General features: G+C 31.8%; 1 protein-coding gene and 1 long non-coding RNA gene across 2 annotated transcripts in view; both read left to right on the top strand.

Moving 5' to 3' along the window:
* Positions 1-14,583, top strand: part of LOC148272632 (uncharacterized) — a 62,068-nt gene extending 47,485 nt beyond the window's left edge. Inside the window, exon 2 of the mRNA XM_088239780.1 lies at positions 13,705-14,583. Within this exon, the coding sequence (XP_088095906.1) occupies positions 13,705-13,781 (77 nt within the window). The 3' untranslated portion in view covers positions 13,782-14,583. The remainder of the gene's footprint in view (positions 1-13,704) is intronic.
* LOC148272633 (uncharacterized) lies at positions 3,585-4,849 on the top strand. Its single transcript, XR_015824810.1, has 3 exons — positions 3,585-3,874; positions 4,275-4,365; positions 4,522-4,849. It is a non-coding gene; the product is annotated as an uncharacterized LOC148272633 (long non-coding RNA).
* Positions 14,584-15,365: the final 782 nt, after the last annotated feature.

Here is a 15,365-nt window from a genome sequence, read left to right as displayed (position 1 = left end):
GATTTTAAAACAATATGTGTTTTTTTTTAAATATTAAACATTAAGTTGACTGCATAATAAATGTAAACAACGAATGTCTCGAACAAGTAGAAGAATTTTTGTATCTGGGAAGGATGTTTTCAAGAGTTGGAAGAGTAGAAAAAGATGTTGAAAGAGGAGTGAATGCGGGCAAAAAAATGAACGCCGCACTAAACACAATAATTGCTAATAAAAATATGTCAATCGAAGCTAAACTGGCAGTGCACATTGGAGTTTTAGTCCCAACACTTATGTATGGAAGTGAAACATGGAACTGGCAGAGGAAGGATGAAAGCCGAGTGAACGCGGTTTAAATGCGATCTCTTAGACGAATGTGTGGGAAATCAATGTATGACAGGGTTACGAATGATGAAATCAGGCGAGAGTGTAATTCTGAGAAGTATAATTGATAAGATTAAGAAAGCGTCTCAGAGATGGTTTGGTCACGTAGAACGAATGGACGACGAAAGAATGGTAAAACAAGTATATATGCCGAAAATGAACGGTAACGTGATAGGAGGACGACCAAGGAAGACGTGGCATGATCGGATAAACCAAAATCTTAAGTCTGGTCATGTCAAAAGCAGACAGAACCGAAGGGCATGTATGAATGTGGAAGAATCTAGGAATGTATGCCAGGATAGACGTGTATGGCGGTCCATTCCCTCCGCCTACCACTATGGGGAAATGGCGTGATGGTAGCTGTAGTAACTTCAAGTTTACAAATCCGTGCACTTTAGCGGGCTTATTACTTGAAATAATATCTTCCAGACAATCCATCTGCTTTGTTATGAACCTGTGGTATGCCTTTACATTTCGAAAATCATTAAAATAATTGACACGTTTTAGGACGAGCCTCTTTGTTCCGAATCTTATTCATGACCGTTTTGCTGAGTCGCTACTTGTGCAGGTTCTTTAGTAATAAATAACACTGTCTTCGGATCCCCGGTGGGTATAATAGCCTTATAATTAGAGGCCTCCGTATGCCTTTGTCCGATTCCCTTTCCGATTTGGCGAAGTGTTGATGCGATTGTTTCTGTACGTCTGCTGTATCTCAACAATAAAAAACCCATAAATAAATAAACAATACATCAACCCCTCCCGACCGTAATAACGTGTGTCTCGGGGGTAGAATTTAGTTTCAACAGGTAGTTTTAGCTAGGTCCAATAGTTTTACTAAACGGAGGCGGAAAGTTTGTCCACGTGATTAGCACGTCATAGGATGAAAATAATAAGCCCATTATTTTATTATTAAATGAAATTAAAAAAAGGAATATAATTAATTGCCACAAAAATTTAAAGTACCAATTTCAAAATATAGAAACAGGACGTGCGAATTGAAGAATTATTTTTTCCAGAAGTACTTTGAATAAATAATGTTAGTTTATCCAGAGAATGCTCTGGATAAACTAACATCTTGAACATGTATATTATGTAATTTTTTATACTATTGAAATATTATTTGTGTTTTTTTATACTATTGAAATATTATTTGTGTTTTTTTATACTTTTTTAGCTTGTATTATGTATATGTAATTTTAATACGTTTTCGATATTTTTTTAACCCATATTTGGGTGCGCATATTTTGTTCATTTAAAAAAACTTTTTTCATTCTTGTAATTTTTAACATTTTGCGTTCTCGTACTAGTTCAGTTTGTATATATACATACATGTAATTTTTAAACTTTTTATATTTGTTAATTTTTTTTTCCCAGATTGTATAATGTATACATCATTTTGAATTTATTTCCATACCTAGGTATTATGTTTATTTTGTTAGTTTTAAATATTTTTCATACCCTTTTAATTTGTAGTGTATCATAATTTTTATTCTGCTTTTGTAAATAATGTTATAGTTTAAAATATAAAAACGTCTTTAAATAAATATTGTTATCTGCATGTCCCTTAATGAGTTTTTTTTTAACTCCTTGGTAATATTATATAGAATTGTGTATAATATGTTTTCAATTTAATAAATAAAAATAAAAAATATTATGGATAATTTATTGATTGTCATTTTCGTAATGTAATTCCTCAAAGGCGATTTACAAAGTGATTCTATAAGTAAATAAATTTAATTGTATCTTTTTGAATTTTAACAACTTACTTTGTTATCACATGCTACGGATTTATTCAAATGATTGAAATAATACCTATATTGCACATCACCGTGGAAAATTTGCATTGACTGTTTTTTTCAATTTTAGTTATATACCTATATTCTTGTTGTCTGTATGCAGTATATGTAAAATCTTTTGTTTTTTTCCCAAATAAGTGAATAATTTCGCAAACATCACATAGTACCTAATGTTTTATTTGAAGCTCCCTGATTCTTTGATTGAAATAACATTTTGCATTTACATAAGTAATTCTGTTGTCCATTATTTTAGCTCCCCAGACTGTGAAAAGTGACCCCTTCGTTAAGGTGTAATTAACATGTTTTCATTTGTTTGCGTCTGACCAAGGAGAACTGGTCTTATCAATGAACACTTGAGTCACCCTATTCGCCATGTCCTTAAACCCATATAAATATTATCACATATATAAAAACAGGTAGACAGTTAACTAAAAAAGCTGTTATTTGGTTATTTTTAAATAATGTTTAATGCCTTACAATAGTTAACTCGTTGATTTCTATCGGACTTTTTTTCGCAGTCTATCAACACGCGGCTTAAAAAATTGACAAATCCGAGTGGTTTAATGCAAAGGTAAGCAAACTATTACTTTAAGTCAGCACGAGAAATGAAAGTAAGATCTGTTTAGGCATTGGAAATGGAATTTCAAATGTGACTGTATATTTATATCGAGCTGGTGGCGTTCTAAGGCCGTTACCTAGTGGATTTTCTCATTATGTATGCAAGCCTCGATACATTCTATAAAAACGCTTGCTTAAAGCGTGTACACATTTGTATAGCTGTAAATTGTAATGGGCGTGCGATTACAGCTCGACTGTTGCAATTTGTTTTTGCTTCTGTAACTTATTACTCATTTCTAAACCTAGAAGAAATGAGTTGACTTCATTACCCTTTCTTCAAGTAAATCCATAAGATATTTACCATGCCATACCTAGTTCTTATTTCTTAAACTGCCTGTTTTACTTCCTCGAGCCAATTCTGCGAAGAAATGAAGATCACATTAATAGTATGTACATAAATTAACAGAAAAAACACCTGCCCGTTAAGCAACAGGTGGAAATATCAATTGTGATTTAACTATCTACGCACCGCGTACAATTCCAAGACAGTATTTTATCTCAATTACATCTTGCAATGATCGGAAACGAAGTTTGCTAACACAACTTTTAACAAAAAGAGAAACTTTGTACATTCTAGTCTGTATGTGTGCGAAAACAGTAGACAAGATCTCTTCTCACAACCGAGCGTGTATCAGGAGTGTATGAGGTCGGAGGAGAACGCGGCCATTGACTCTCGAATAAACAAGATGCTCCTATTCACTATCCCCTAAAGCTATGGTTTCCTAAGACAGCGGTACCGTCACAAAGCGGCCGTCACGGGACGGCGGATGACGTCATTAAAACGTTGACTATGTAAATCAATGGCGCCGGTTTCCTAGAGAGCGTTGACCGTGAACGTAACGTCGAAGCAACGGTGCCGCCATTTGCAGGACGGCCGTCACAGCGGTGCGAACTGTTTTCGAACGGTTTTTGTCGCGAAGCGGTTACCGTTTAGCTGTCAAAATGAGTGCAAACGTGGTGCGGAATGTTGAAAATGACGAAATATTGATTAATTTTGTAAAAATCATGACGATTTATGTAATGGAAGGGCAAAGACTATTAAAAAGTCGAGTTGAAACAAAGTTCGTGAAGAAATATCGGGACAACGCTTGAAATATCAGGTATGTACTAAAATGTAAATAACAATAGAATCATATAAAAATAACAGAGCAAATGTTTATAAGCTACAAGAAAAAAGCTAAGCATCTATCATAATGTTATTTTTCTAATTCAAAACATTTATTATAACATTGTTTATACGTAATAGATTCCAAGGAATCCTAACCTATTTATTGTGTCTGCAGATAATTGGTTGAATTCTGTATTAAAATTTCGTAAGGTATCCAAAGTGAAACGCTTTTATTGGATTCAATTATCCTTTTATTTTTTTTATTTACAAGGGTGTAAAATGTGACGCATTTTGTCTTGTAAGGACATTATCAAACTTTTTATTAGGTTACCTTACCAAATCCTAACCTATTTTGAAGTTGACATTTTATGAAATAACACACAACATTTCAGATTAAAAGTCACATGGGTGTGATTTAAAATAAGGATTTCTCCATGAATATTAAAGAGCCAAGAAAAATGCCTGGAACATAATCTTAACAGAGTAAGTTTGATGAATTTTAAATAAAATATGCCCTTTGAACATGAAATGAATACAACAAATTTGTCGATGGATACAAATAAGTATACCAATGTAATTCTTGTATAAACATTACTATAATATTTTTTCTGCATTAATTATTACATTTATTTATTCTAGAAAGCTACAAACACCAAAGAGTAGTCACCAATATAAACAATTTTTGTTACAACTGAGAGGGAAAACATTTTTGAGAAGGGAATACTGAATTTGCGTCGTAGGTGAATTGGTTCAGGCGAATAAATCTCACCCAAATGATAAAAGTTTCAGCTCTTTTACTTCACAAAAGAAAACAGATGGAAGAGTTGAGGAAATGTGATGTTAAAACATAGGCAGAATGGAGAATGTTACAATGTGTAAAATGCCTACTTAAACCAGCCTATGACAGAGCATAAGCCCTGTAAGTGCCTAGACTTCCATATTCCCTTCTCGAAAATGTTTTCCCTCTCTGTTGCATCAAATTTAGAACTAGATAACTCCCTAGGGAGGAAATCCAGCCTGTCTGCAAACATTTGGACATACTCAAAACATTGTTTTTAATGAGTAAACTTATGGCACAGAAAAACGATTAAATGTAGACATACTTGGGACTTATTAATACATTTGTTCCAGGATTCTTATCACCGAATTCAATTAAATAATATGGTATGTAAATGAGCTCCCATTTATATTTGAGACAAGTTCAAACTAGTTTTATAGCAACTCCATAAACACCAGTAATAAGTTCTTATTTAGATACATAAGGTAGGTTGCAATAACTTTCCTGTATATTCATTGTGAATTTTATTTTCAGATTAAGTACATACTACAAAATTATTTTCACCCAAGTGCAGATCAAGATACGAGTAGTGAGAGGGTAGATACTCTCCCGATAGTACTACTAGATTTGCTGTGCAAGTCGAACTCAAATGTTTGCCAGCAGAAATTACTAGGCTCCCGAGCGATTTCTTCACTGCCTCAACATGCAAGGACAAGGGAACATTCGTCAACGACCTACGACTCAGACTCGCAGACATCAGACAAACACCAGGCATCCACCACAGTCCAAAGAAAACCTTTATCCACAAAGAACTTCTCAACACGAGCCACGTATTTATATTTACTGACTGCCACAGAAGACCATTCCAGAACGCCATACAATGTAGAACAGACGGGAGACAAGACTTTCTGAAATCTACCTTCACTATTGTGATGGAAAAATCCAATGACACCATACCCACAGCAGTACTTACTTCGGACTCACCAGATCCACCTCCAGGAAGGCAGACACTCCCCTGAAATGAACACTTCCCAGAATAATACTGATCATAAAAACAAAAATGTACTAATAAATAAGAGCAAACTATTTTTACCTGGATGCAAATTATGTTTTAAATACCTCTTATGAATGTACACATTATTGTAATTCCATTTTGTATTATAATTTTATATGTATTCTTCTCCGTTTTTTAGATCATGAGAAATGTAGTTTATACTCACATAATATATTTTCTATTACATAATATTTATGTAAATTTAGGATTATAATGAAAAATCCTCAAGTATGCTATACTAAAATGATTTCGTGTTTAGCATTAGGTCTTATACTCATATATATACATATAACTCATAAAATATTAGTTCTTTATACAAATATGAACCAAACTTTTCTTCTTTAAATATCTCTTTGTAAAAAGAGATATTTAAAGAAAAAAAGACAATAAATTTAAGTTAATTTAAAAAAAACATCTTAAAAAAATAATAACATATTGTGGTAAAAAAAGCAATATATTACTTTTAAATGCTATTCTAAAAGTAATTCAAATAAGTTTAAAAATATAAAACCAGCAGTGGAAAAAGAAAGAATAAAAGTCTTTCAAGTGAAATGTAAAAGAGCATCAGAAATTCAAATATATTAAAAAAATATTTTGTACTTTCTCCAGCCTGTCAATATAAGTAATGTATTGTGGATTCCAAATTATGGATGCAAATTCTAGGTGAGTACTTACATAGCTATAATAGAGTAATAATGAATTGATTACAATGTCTGCTTTGTAATGACAAATGTATTCTTTATGTTTGTTGTTACTATGTAAAATACTATATTATATTTTGACAGACTAATAAAATGAATTTAATTATGATTCAAAGAGGTTGGACATATACTTGTATGATAGGGAGCAGATGATATTCCTAAAGAGTTAAAAGTTATACAATACTGTGTTGTGGGGTATATAAATTATTAGTTAAACGCTGAAGACATTTTGGTTTCGAACTTACAGTTTGTAGTTATGTATATTATTACATATGAAAGTTATAAGTATATATTATGGTGTCTGTAAGAAGTAAGTGTATAATAATTGTAATTTTTCAGAAGAAATCTGTACAGTTTATATATAGTAAGCAATATTAAGTTCTGATGTTCCAGTATAAATTGTTACTACAATTATTACAAGTTTATATATGTATATTAAAGAAAAAGTAAAGTAAAGTGAATTCTGGTTCTTTTGTTTTACAAAGAGATATTTAAAGAAGAAAAGTTTGGTTCATATTTGTATAAAAGTACAAATATTATATGAGTTACATATAATATATGCGTATAAGACCTAATGCTAAGTAATCTCACGAAATGTAAGAAAGCATCAGAAATCCAAATGTTTTAAAAAATATGTTGTACTTTCTCCAGCCTGTCAATATAAGTAATGTATTGTGGATTCCAAATTATGGATGCAAATTCTAGGTGAGTACTTACATAGCTATAATAGAGTAATAATGAATTGATAACAATGTCTGCTTTGTAATGACAAATGTATTCTTTATATTTGTTGTTACTATGTAAAATACTATATTATATTTTGACAGACTAATAAAATGAATTTAATTATGATTCAAAGAGGTTGGACATATACTTGTATGATATGGAGCAGATGATATTCCTAAAGAATTAAAAGTTATACAATACTGTGTTGTGAGGTACATAAATTATTAGTTAAACGCTGAAGACATTTTGGTTTCGAACTTACAGTTTGTAGTTTATTTATTTATTTTATTTTATTAAATATTTGGGTAAATCATAAGAACGCAAATATTTCTTTTTTAAAAAAAATAAAAAATAAGTATTAAAAACAACAATTTTTTAACATAAAAAGACCAATTAAGTTTTCATAAATTAAAAAGATATAAACATTAAATGTGACAAAAAAATAAAAAATAGATAAAAATTTTAAGTGAGAAAAGAATAATTAGTTTTGTATATTATTACATATGAAAGTTATAAGTATATATTATGGTGTCTGTAAGAAGTAAGTGTATAATGATTGTAATTTTTCAGAAGAAATCTGTAGAGTTTATATAAAGTAAGCAATATTAAGTTCTGATGTTCCAGTATAAATTGTTACTATAATATTTACAAGTTCATAAATGAATATTAAAGAAAACATAAAGTAAAGTGAATTCTGGTTCTTTTGTTTTACAAAGAGATATTTAAAAAAGAAAAGTTTGGTTCATATTTGTATAAAAGTACAAATATTATATGAGTTACATATATATGGGTATAAGACCTAATGCTAAACAAGAAATCGTTTTAGTATCGTTATCGTTTGAGAACTTTTCATTATGATCTTAAATTTACATAAATATTATGCAATAGAGAATATATTATGTGAGTATAAACTCCATTTCTCATGATTTACAAAAAGGAGAAGAATACATATAAAATTATAATACAAAATGGAATAACAATAATGTGTATATTCATAAGAGGTATTAAAAACATAATTGACATAAAATTTTGCATACTATAAAACTATGTAATAGTACTTAATGTTTCCTAAATAAAAGAAAAAAATATTTCTTTCTCTTATTTCTGTTTACATGATATCATGATTTGTTCACCAAAACACTAGAAATTGGCCCTGTGAAGGAATAGAACGCACCAAGATCAGTTACAAATAAAAATGTAGTTATTGCATATATTATTTTTATTTAATCAAAAACATACACCTTTTATTTTATAAATTATTATGTAATGTATTTTTAAAAATTATTTGAGTATGATCTTCTTCTTCTCTGGTCTCAATCCTGGGATTGGCTGGCAGCAATTCCTTTCATTCTTCTCCTCCATTCCTCCCTGTCTTGTGCGGCTCATTTAAAGTCAACATATGATGAGCAGCGCACGTCCTCTAATAGGTCCTCCAGGTACTCTCGGCGTGGGCATCCCCTAGAATTTGTTCCCCCGGTCATCCCCTCCATTGCACATGCAGGCCTTCTTGACGTATTACATGACCGATCCATCTCGCTCGCCTTTCGGACAAGGTCCTGAGCAGGTGCCTTCCACCTTCGATTCTTTGGAGAACCTCCTCATTTGAATGTGGTCTCTACAGGAAATTCCTAGTAGTCTTCTATAGGACCACATCTCAAAAGCCTCTAGTCTCCGTTTATCTCTTTCGGATAGGCACCATGTCTCGCAGCCATACATCAAGATACTCCATAAATAGGTCTTGATTAGGAGTATTCTTAGTTTTAGGTCTATATTATTTTATTCTTTTATTTTGGACCTTTTATTAAATGCAAGTCTAGCTTGATGTATACGGCTGTCGACCTCGCTCTTAGACCAACCATCCCAAAGTTATTTTGCTCCCGAGGTAGAGAAACTCCTTGGTGTTCTTTAGTGGTATTCCCGACATCACTACTCTTATCTGGTGTTGCATTCGGCCTACAGTCAGTAGCTTTGTTTTGTCTTTATTTATCTTCATACTGTAGTTATTTTGAAGAATGCTTTCCATAGTTGTAAGGGCTCTTGCAGTTCTTCTTCACTTTCAGCAACCATAGCAATATCGTCAGCAAACCTTATCATATCCCATTTAGTATGATATTAATAACAATAATTACAGGATTAAATAAACTAAAATTAGTTATTATATAGATGTGATTATAAGTAATTATGATATTTTACAAATTGCAAATATTTATTTATAAATCCAACATACTCAAGGAATACTATTTAAAGTTTAACATATAACATCAAATCAGAGAGACTAAACATATATTATATAAACTATAAATCATATATTTGTTTTTACATTATAAATTTAAGATGTTTCTATCCACTTGTATCAAACACACACTCACCCTTTCCACAAACCCACCCTCACACTCATATACACTAACTCTCATATTCACATACCTACCAAAACCTCACTCCACTCCAGCAATATTACAGCACATTTAAATCAAGCTTTCTCTCACTCTCTAAGACTTGCAAATAAATAATACAATAATAAGCTCCACTCGTTTGACGATAACAGCCGAACCTCGCTTTTAAGTTATCGTTTTGAAATTTACTCAAGAGTAAATATTCTACTTTATGCATGGAAAATATATATTGGATCAACATTGAAAACGCATCCAATGTAGTAATGGGGGATTTAAATTTTTATACACCTAGAGACTAACTCTCAGGTATTGAGAGTCTCCAAGTTTTTAACCAAAGGGACATGTTTCTTAGAAAATTTTTATGATCTACACTATCTTCTCTAATGGGTTCCTTGTGAAGATTGTTGAATCTCTGAAATTCAAATACACTTTACCCATTTACAATCTTCCACCATCTACAAAATATACTTTTAAAATCTAGAGTACTCTCGGGTTCTACAAACAGTTCTGGATTTTTAGGCGCTACGCACTTTAAACCCACCAATTGTTTTCTCATTAAAAACTTTTAACTCTAGGGATACATTTTGTTTTAGAATGTTGCTTGGATATAGGACTTTGTATGATATCATGTGCCCAAATTTGATCAAGGTTTTTTTTTCAAGATCATTAATGAATTTCGAATGTTGAAATTGAGCATCTAATATTATACTGAAATCATTTAAATGAGGATTATTTTGAATTGATCCAATTAAGCAAACACACTTAATTAAATGTAAGTACAGGATCAAATTTGAAAAATAAAGTTCTACTATTATCTAAAGGGTGAGGTAAACTAGGGAGTAATATTTTATCTGTTTGAAACAATTCAAATGCCTTTTTTGTTGATAGCATTATTATCGGATATCAAAGATATTGTGAAGTAGGCCTTGTATACAAACTCCTGACGTCACTGCAACCTGTGAAGATCTATTGTGATGGATTAAATTAATTAAAAACAACTACTGCACAACATCATTATACTTACAGAGGAATATTTTTCTTTAATGAAATGAACAAAGATAATAAAAAGTACAGTCAGGAATACAATATATTTAAGAAAGAAGTAAAAAATTACATCTATAATTCTTCTTTATGTAACACTGATTGAAAACATCGTTAATATCTTTTTTGTAATTTATTTATGTTATTCTAAAAATAATATTGATTAAAATAAAATAATCTATTATAAGACGTCACTCCCCATTATGTACACAAGAATTGTTTATTTCTTTTACGTAATGGGAAACGTTAATGTAAATATATGTAATTGAAAATTTAAAAAATTGTATTTAATATTGTATTTAAATTTGTTATTAATAAATTTAAAAAAAAAAAATCTATTGCACCTATAACTTTAAGAAATCCTCTCATACAAAATAAGCCGGATATAACTACATTTGTTCTGGACACTGGCTTCATTATAATATAGTCCGGTGTTTTTCATGCCAATTGATGTTGATGTTGAAATAGTTCGGTGACTAAATTCGTGTATATCAGCAGAGTCGTCTTGAATCTGGAAGATTTATCAAAAAGTTAATATCTATAGGCATCAAACATTTACGTATTTAAAATTGTCAAATGAATTGACAGAAACGATACTTACATATTGCCAAAATTATTATTCATTACATACCTCATTACTACCCCAGTACCGAATAGCAAATAGGCCCTGGAGTTCTACTGGTATTTTCTCATCTCGTTTGTGTCCTTCCAAATCGAGTTTTACTAGAGTAATTATGCGCCTCATATTTTCCTTCGAAAAACAGTATTTCTCCTTGAATTCACTGTCTTAAAAATCTTAAAAAGAGTTGACTCTTTTTTTAATACAATTTTCGTGCACGAGAAGGTCGCATGCCTTCGAAAATGTTTAAAATTAAATAAAACTGTGACAAACTATTCATAAATAACGACAAATATGACAGATCGCATTCTAGGGCATATTTTTGACGGATAAGCTGCCGTGGCCGCCAGATATGACAACGTTTTTCCTAGGAAACCACTCTCTAGTCACCGTTTCGGCGGCCGTTCACCGCATCACCGTTCGTACGGCCGTTAAGATATCGGCACCGTTTTCCTAGGAAACCCAAGCTTTACCCAGAGGGAGACGGAGTAAGCGTTACGCGATCTACGGACAAATGCGTAAGAATTCGTAGATGCAAACCACTTCCTAACCTCCCGCCCGTCCCCTCATCTTATACGCATATAATATGAAAAGATCGCGTTTAAAAGACACATTCATCTCGTTCAACCAACAACTCGCGAATTATCAACTGGTAAATAAATGGAATAATTCTTACAATTCCTACTAAGTTTGCTATTTGGATGGTAATCTAGTTTGATGCCTCTATTTGAAATTCTATAGACACGCTATTGTTGTATTGTGTAACATCTTGCGACACCTCTGATCCTTTGCTTTTGTGGTGTTTGGATTCTACGGATCGGTGTCCTTAGCATTTGTTCGCGGCACGTTCTGCTACATTGATCGAGGATGCGATTTCCTTTACACTTCATACATACGTAGCGAGGGTGAAAAAGTATAGGAAACCTTTAAAGAAGCATTAAATTTATGTTTCTATCGGCCACACCTTGAAACTTGTCATTTCAAACCCCCTTTTCTCTCACTATCTACTTATTAACATTTATTGCCATTACACAATATGAACAAACATATTTATGTAAATTCGATGGTTGAAGTGATTTTTTCCGTTCTTCGTTTTGAGCTTAGTAAAGGTATAGAAGGATGATCGGGAGACATTGTTACAAATCTATTATGACTATATTAGAATGACCGCTGTCAAACTAATTTCATTAGTGATGGGAAATTACTGATCACTGATCAAATCGGCTTTCAGTTATTTCATGCAATCATGAAACTCTGTTTCCGAAAATTGATATTAAAAACGCAAAAACAAGCCTATTAGTGTTTTTTTTTTTAAATTGAATCGGCATTCACTTCGTAACACTTCATATAAATACTTTTTTGTGCCTTATAAGTACTTATTATTTAATAACAAATTATTTCAGTCGATACGTAAATGTGTAATGGAGGAATACTGGAATAAGGTATTCTCCATCCCTGTTGTAATTTGTTAATCTTAATGACTCCCGAGGGGGTGAAATCCTGTCTTTTGTCTACGAACATTTGGATAAACTCAAATATTGTAACTGGACCAACTGGTCCAAGAAGAAGTTAAAAATTGAAAAATTGTTTTCAGGCGTTGCCTAGTATGTGAAATAATTCAGTCAGATGAATCTCTTCACAACAATAAAGGTTTTAGCTCTTTGATTTCACTAAAATCAACAAATGGAAGAATTGAAGAATTTTGGATGTTGAAACATAGGCAAAATGGTGAATGTTCATTGTGTAAAGTGGCCACTTAAACCAGCCAATGACAGGTCATAAGCCCTGTAAATGCCTTGACTTCCATATTCCCTTATTTAAAGTATTCTCCATCCCTGTTGTAATTTGTTAAACCCAATATTTTTTATATTTATAAAAATATTATAGTTATTAGACGCAATGTGTACTAGCTACACATCACCGGGGAGGGAGGGTTAAGTTTTTTTTGTCCCACAGACCATTTTTAACGAAATTTAGTTAAATGTACAAGGGTTCTGAGAAAGCCTCAGAAAAAAATTGTGTTTTTCAAAAGAATTTTGTCTTAAGTTCTAGTCATTATTTGCGCTTAGTCCGTAAAAAAACTTTAAAGCTTTATTTCTGCAGATTTGTGTTTCCGTCTGTTGGATAAAAACGACCTGAAGCGACGACCAACCATCACTCTCTCCGCATGTTGCGCGCTTTTTTCTCTAATTAATCCCCGACATTCCTCTTCAGGAATCCTTTTAATCCTCTACCCACTTTTCCCCGTGAAATCGTGTTCAAACAAATCTGAATTGAATTCACGACCAGTCTACAGAACGAATCTCCTTGCTTTCGGTTCAACGTGTGCCTGGTTTCCCGCCATCTCGGCTGGTTGTGGATTCTAGAATACCTGTTCCTCCATTGTAGTAAATTTGTGTTCCACTTTGCGAAACTCAACTCGCTCACCACTTTTTGTCTTTCCCCTGCATTCCGTATCATTTGTATGGCGTATCCGATGATCTAATGTTTGTTTTTTTCTTTTGTTGCAGGTATGTTTGGACAGTATACATTTCGTACTAACAACCGTAAGATTTTTCTGAATGGTAAGCGTAGTGTTTTATTATAATTTCGATGTTTCAAAGCCGCTATTGCTTTTCGGTAATATGACATTGAAAGTAAAATTAAATTAAGTTACAGGGATTCGGAACAAAACAAAATGTAGCTGCCTGATAAATTACACGATATATTTTACGCTATTGCAATGTTAAATATCGAAGGTGATTCTGTAGCTCTATACAAATAACTATCGACGTGCTTAAAAACATGCTTAGCATTTGAGCAATAATGAACGTGCTTAAGTTAGCGCGGTCTTTTTTTTATTTCAATTTTCAATTTTATTTATTTATTCATAAATATGTACATTTCAAAATGAAATATCTTAATTTATACACAATGAACGTGCTTAAGTTAGCGCGGTCTTTTTTTAATTTCAATTTTCAGTTTTATTTATTTATTCATAAATATGTACATTACAAAATGAAATATCTTAATTCATACATATAGAAAAGATTAGGTAAATATAAACAAAAACACATTAGTGTACATAATATCCAGTTAAAAAAGTAAGAGAATCTTGTAACGAAAAACTCCCTCAGAGACGTGAAAAATATCAATGTCCAAAGTGATATTGTTCAACATAGAGATAGACCTTCCGACAGGCATAACCATTGGCAGGTTGGTCCTGTATATTGGAATGTGAAACAGTCCATGCTGACGCTGTCCAAGGTAATTATCCGGAACAAAAAAGCTAATGCTCATAAGTCATAAGTCAACGCGTGTGTAATCTCTAAAACAACGCTCGTGTAGGTTTGTTTTTTGTTTTCCTCGTAAATAAATACAGTTCATTGGCGAAAAATCGGCGATTCCTATAAAAAATAATAGTAGACCTTCTTTATTTACATTTAAGTCAAGATTGAAATGTCACTATCTAAATATTTAAATTGTTCCTTTATCCTTCCTCTTTCCTTCCCATCCCCTCTCCTCTCTTCATAGTATAGTGTTAATTTTTAAATTTATTTTTATTTTGTTAATATTTGTTTTTATTTTTTGTATAAAATTGTAAGATTCAATATGTCCATGTATTTGTAATTTTCTCAAACTAAACGGTTTGGGTAGGTAGGAAGAAATTGCTTTAAGGCAATATTCCCGCCCTTATATGTATATATATGATATATGTATATAAAGTGTTAAATAAATAAATAAGGAGTATCGAATACAAACAAGTTATGATGTAATAACTTATATTCACATATAATTTACTTACACTTATTTATTTTGACCAATTAGCGCTTTCACCATGTTTCAATAATTTGTCTCACTGTGTTCCATTGAAATATTGCGTATTGTATATTTTTCAACTTATTTTTAAATGTACCTACACTCAAGATAATATTTAGTTTTATATCAATTATCCTTACACTGTATAATATTCACCAGTCTGGAGATGCCCATTAGAGGGTGAAAGCGCTAATTGGTCAAAATAAATAAGTGGAAGTGTACCAAGTATTTTAAAATTACTTGTTAAATTTTAAAACATTTTAACATTTAATATTAGGTGTTCACGGATGTTGCATTGTGATCGCGGATACGATAAACAACCATGGTGAGAAATTGTTATCGCGTCGATAGTTAGTTGTGATTGAGCCGCTGA

This window comes from Micrasema longulum, unplaced genomic scaffold (genome assembly GCF_059751315.1).
Source record: "Micrasema longulum isolate JH-2025_06_02 unplaced genomic scaffold, ASM5975131v1 h1tg002263l, whole genome shotgun sequence".
Classification (NCBI taxonomy): domain Eukaryota; kingdom Metazoa; phylum Arthropoda; class Insecta; order Trichoptera; family Brachycentridae; genus Micrasema; species Micrasema longulum.
This window is presented reverse-complemented; position numbering and strand designations above follow the sequence as displayed.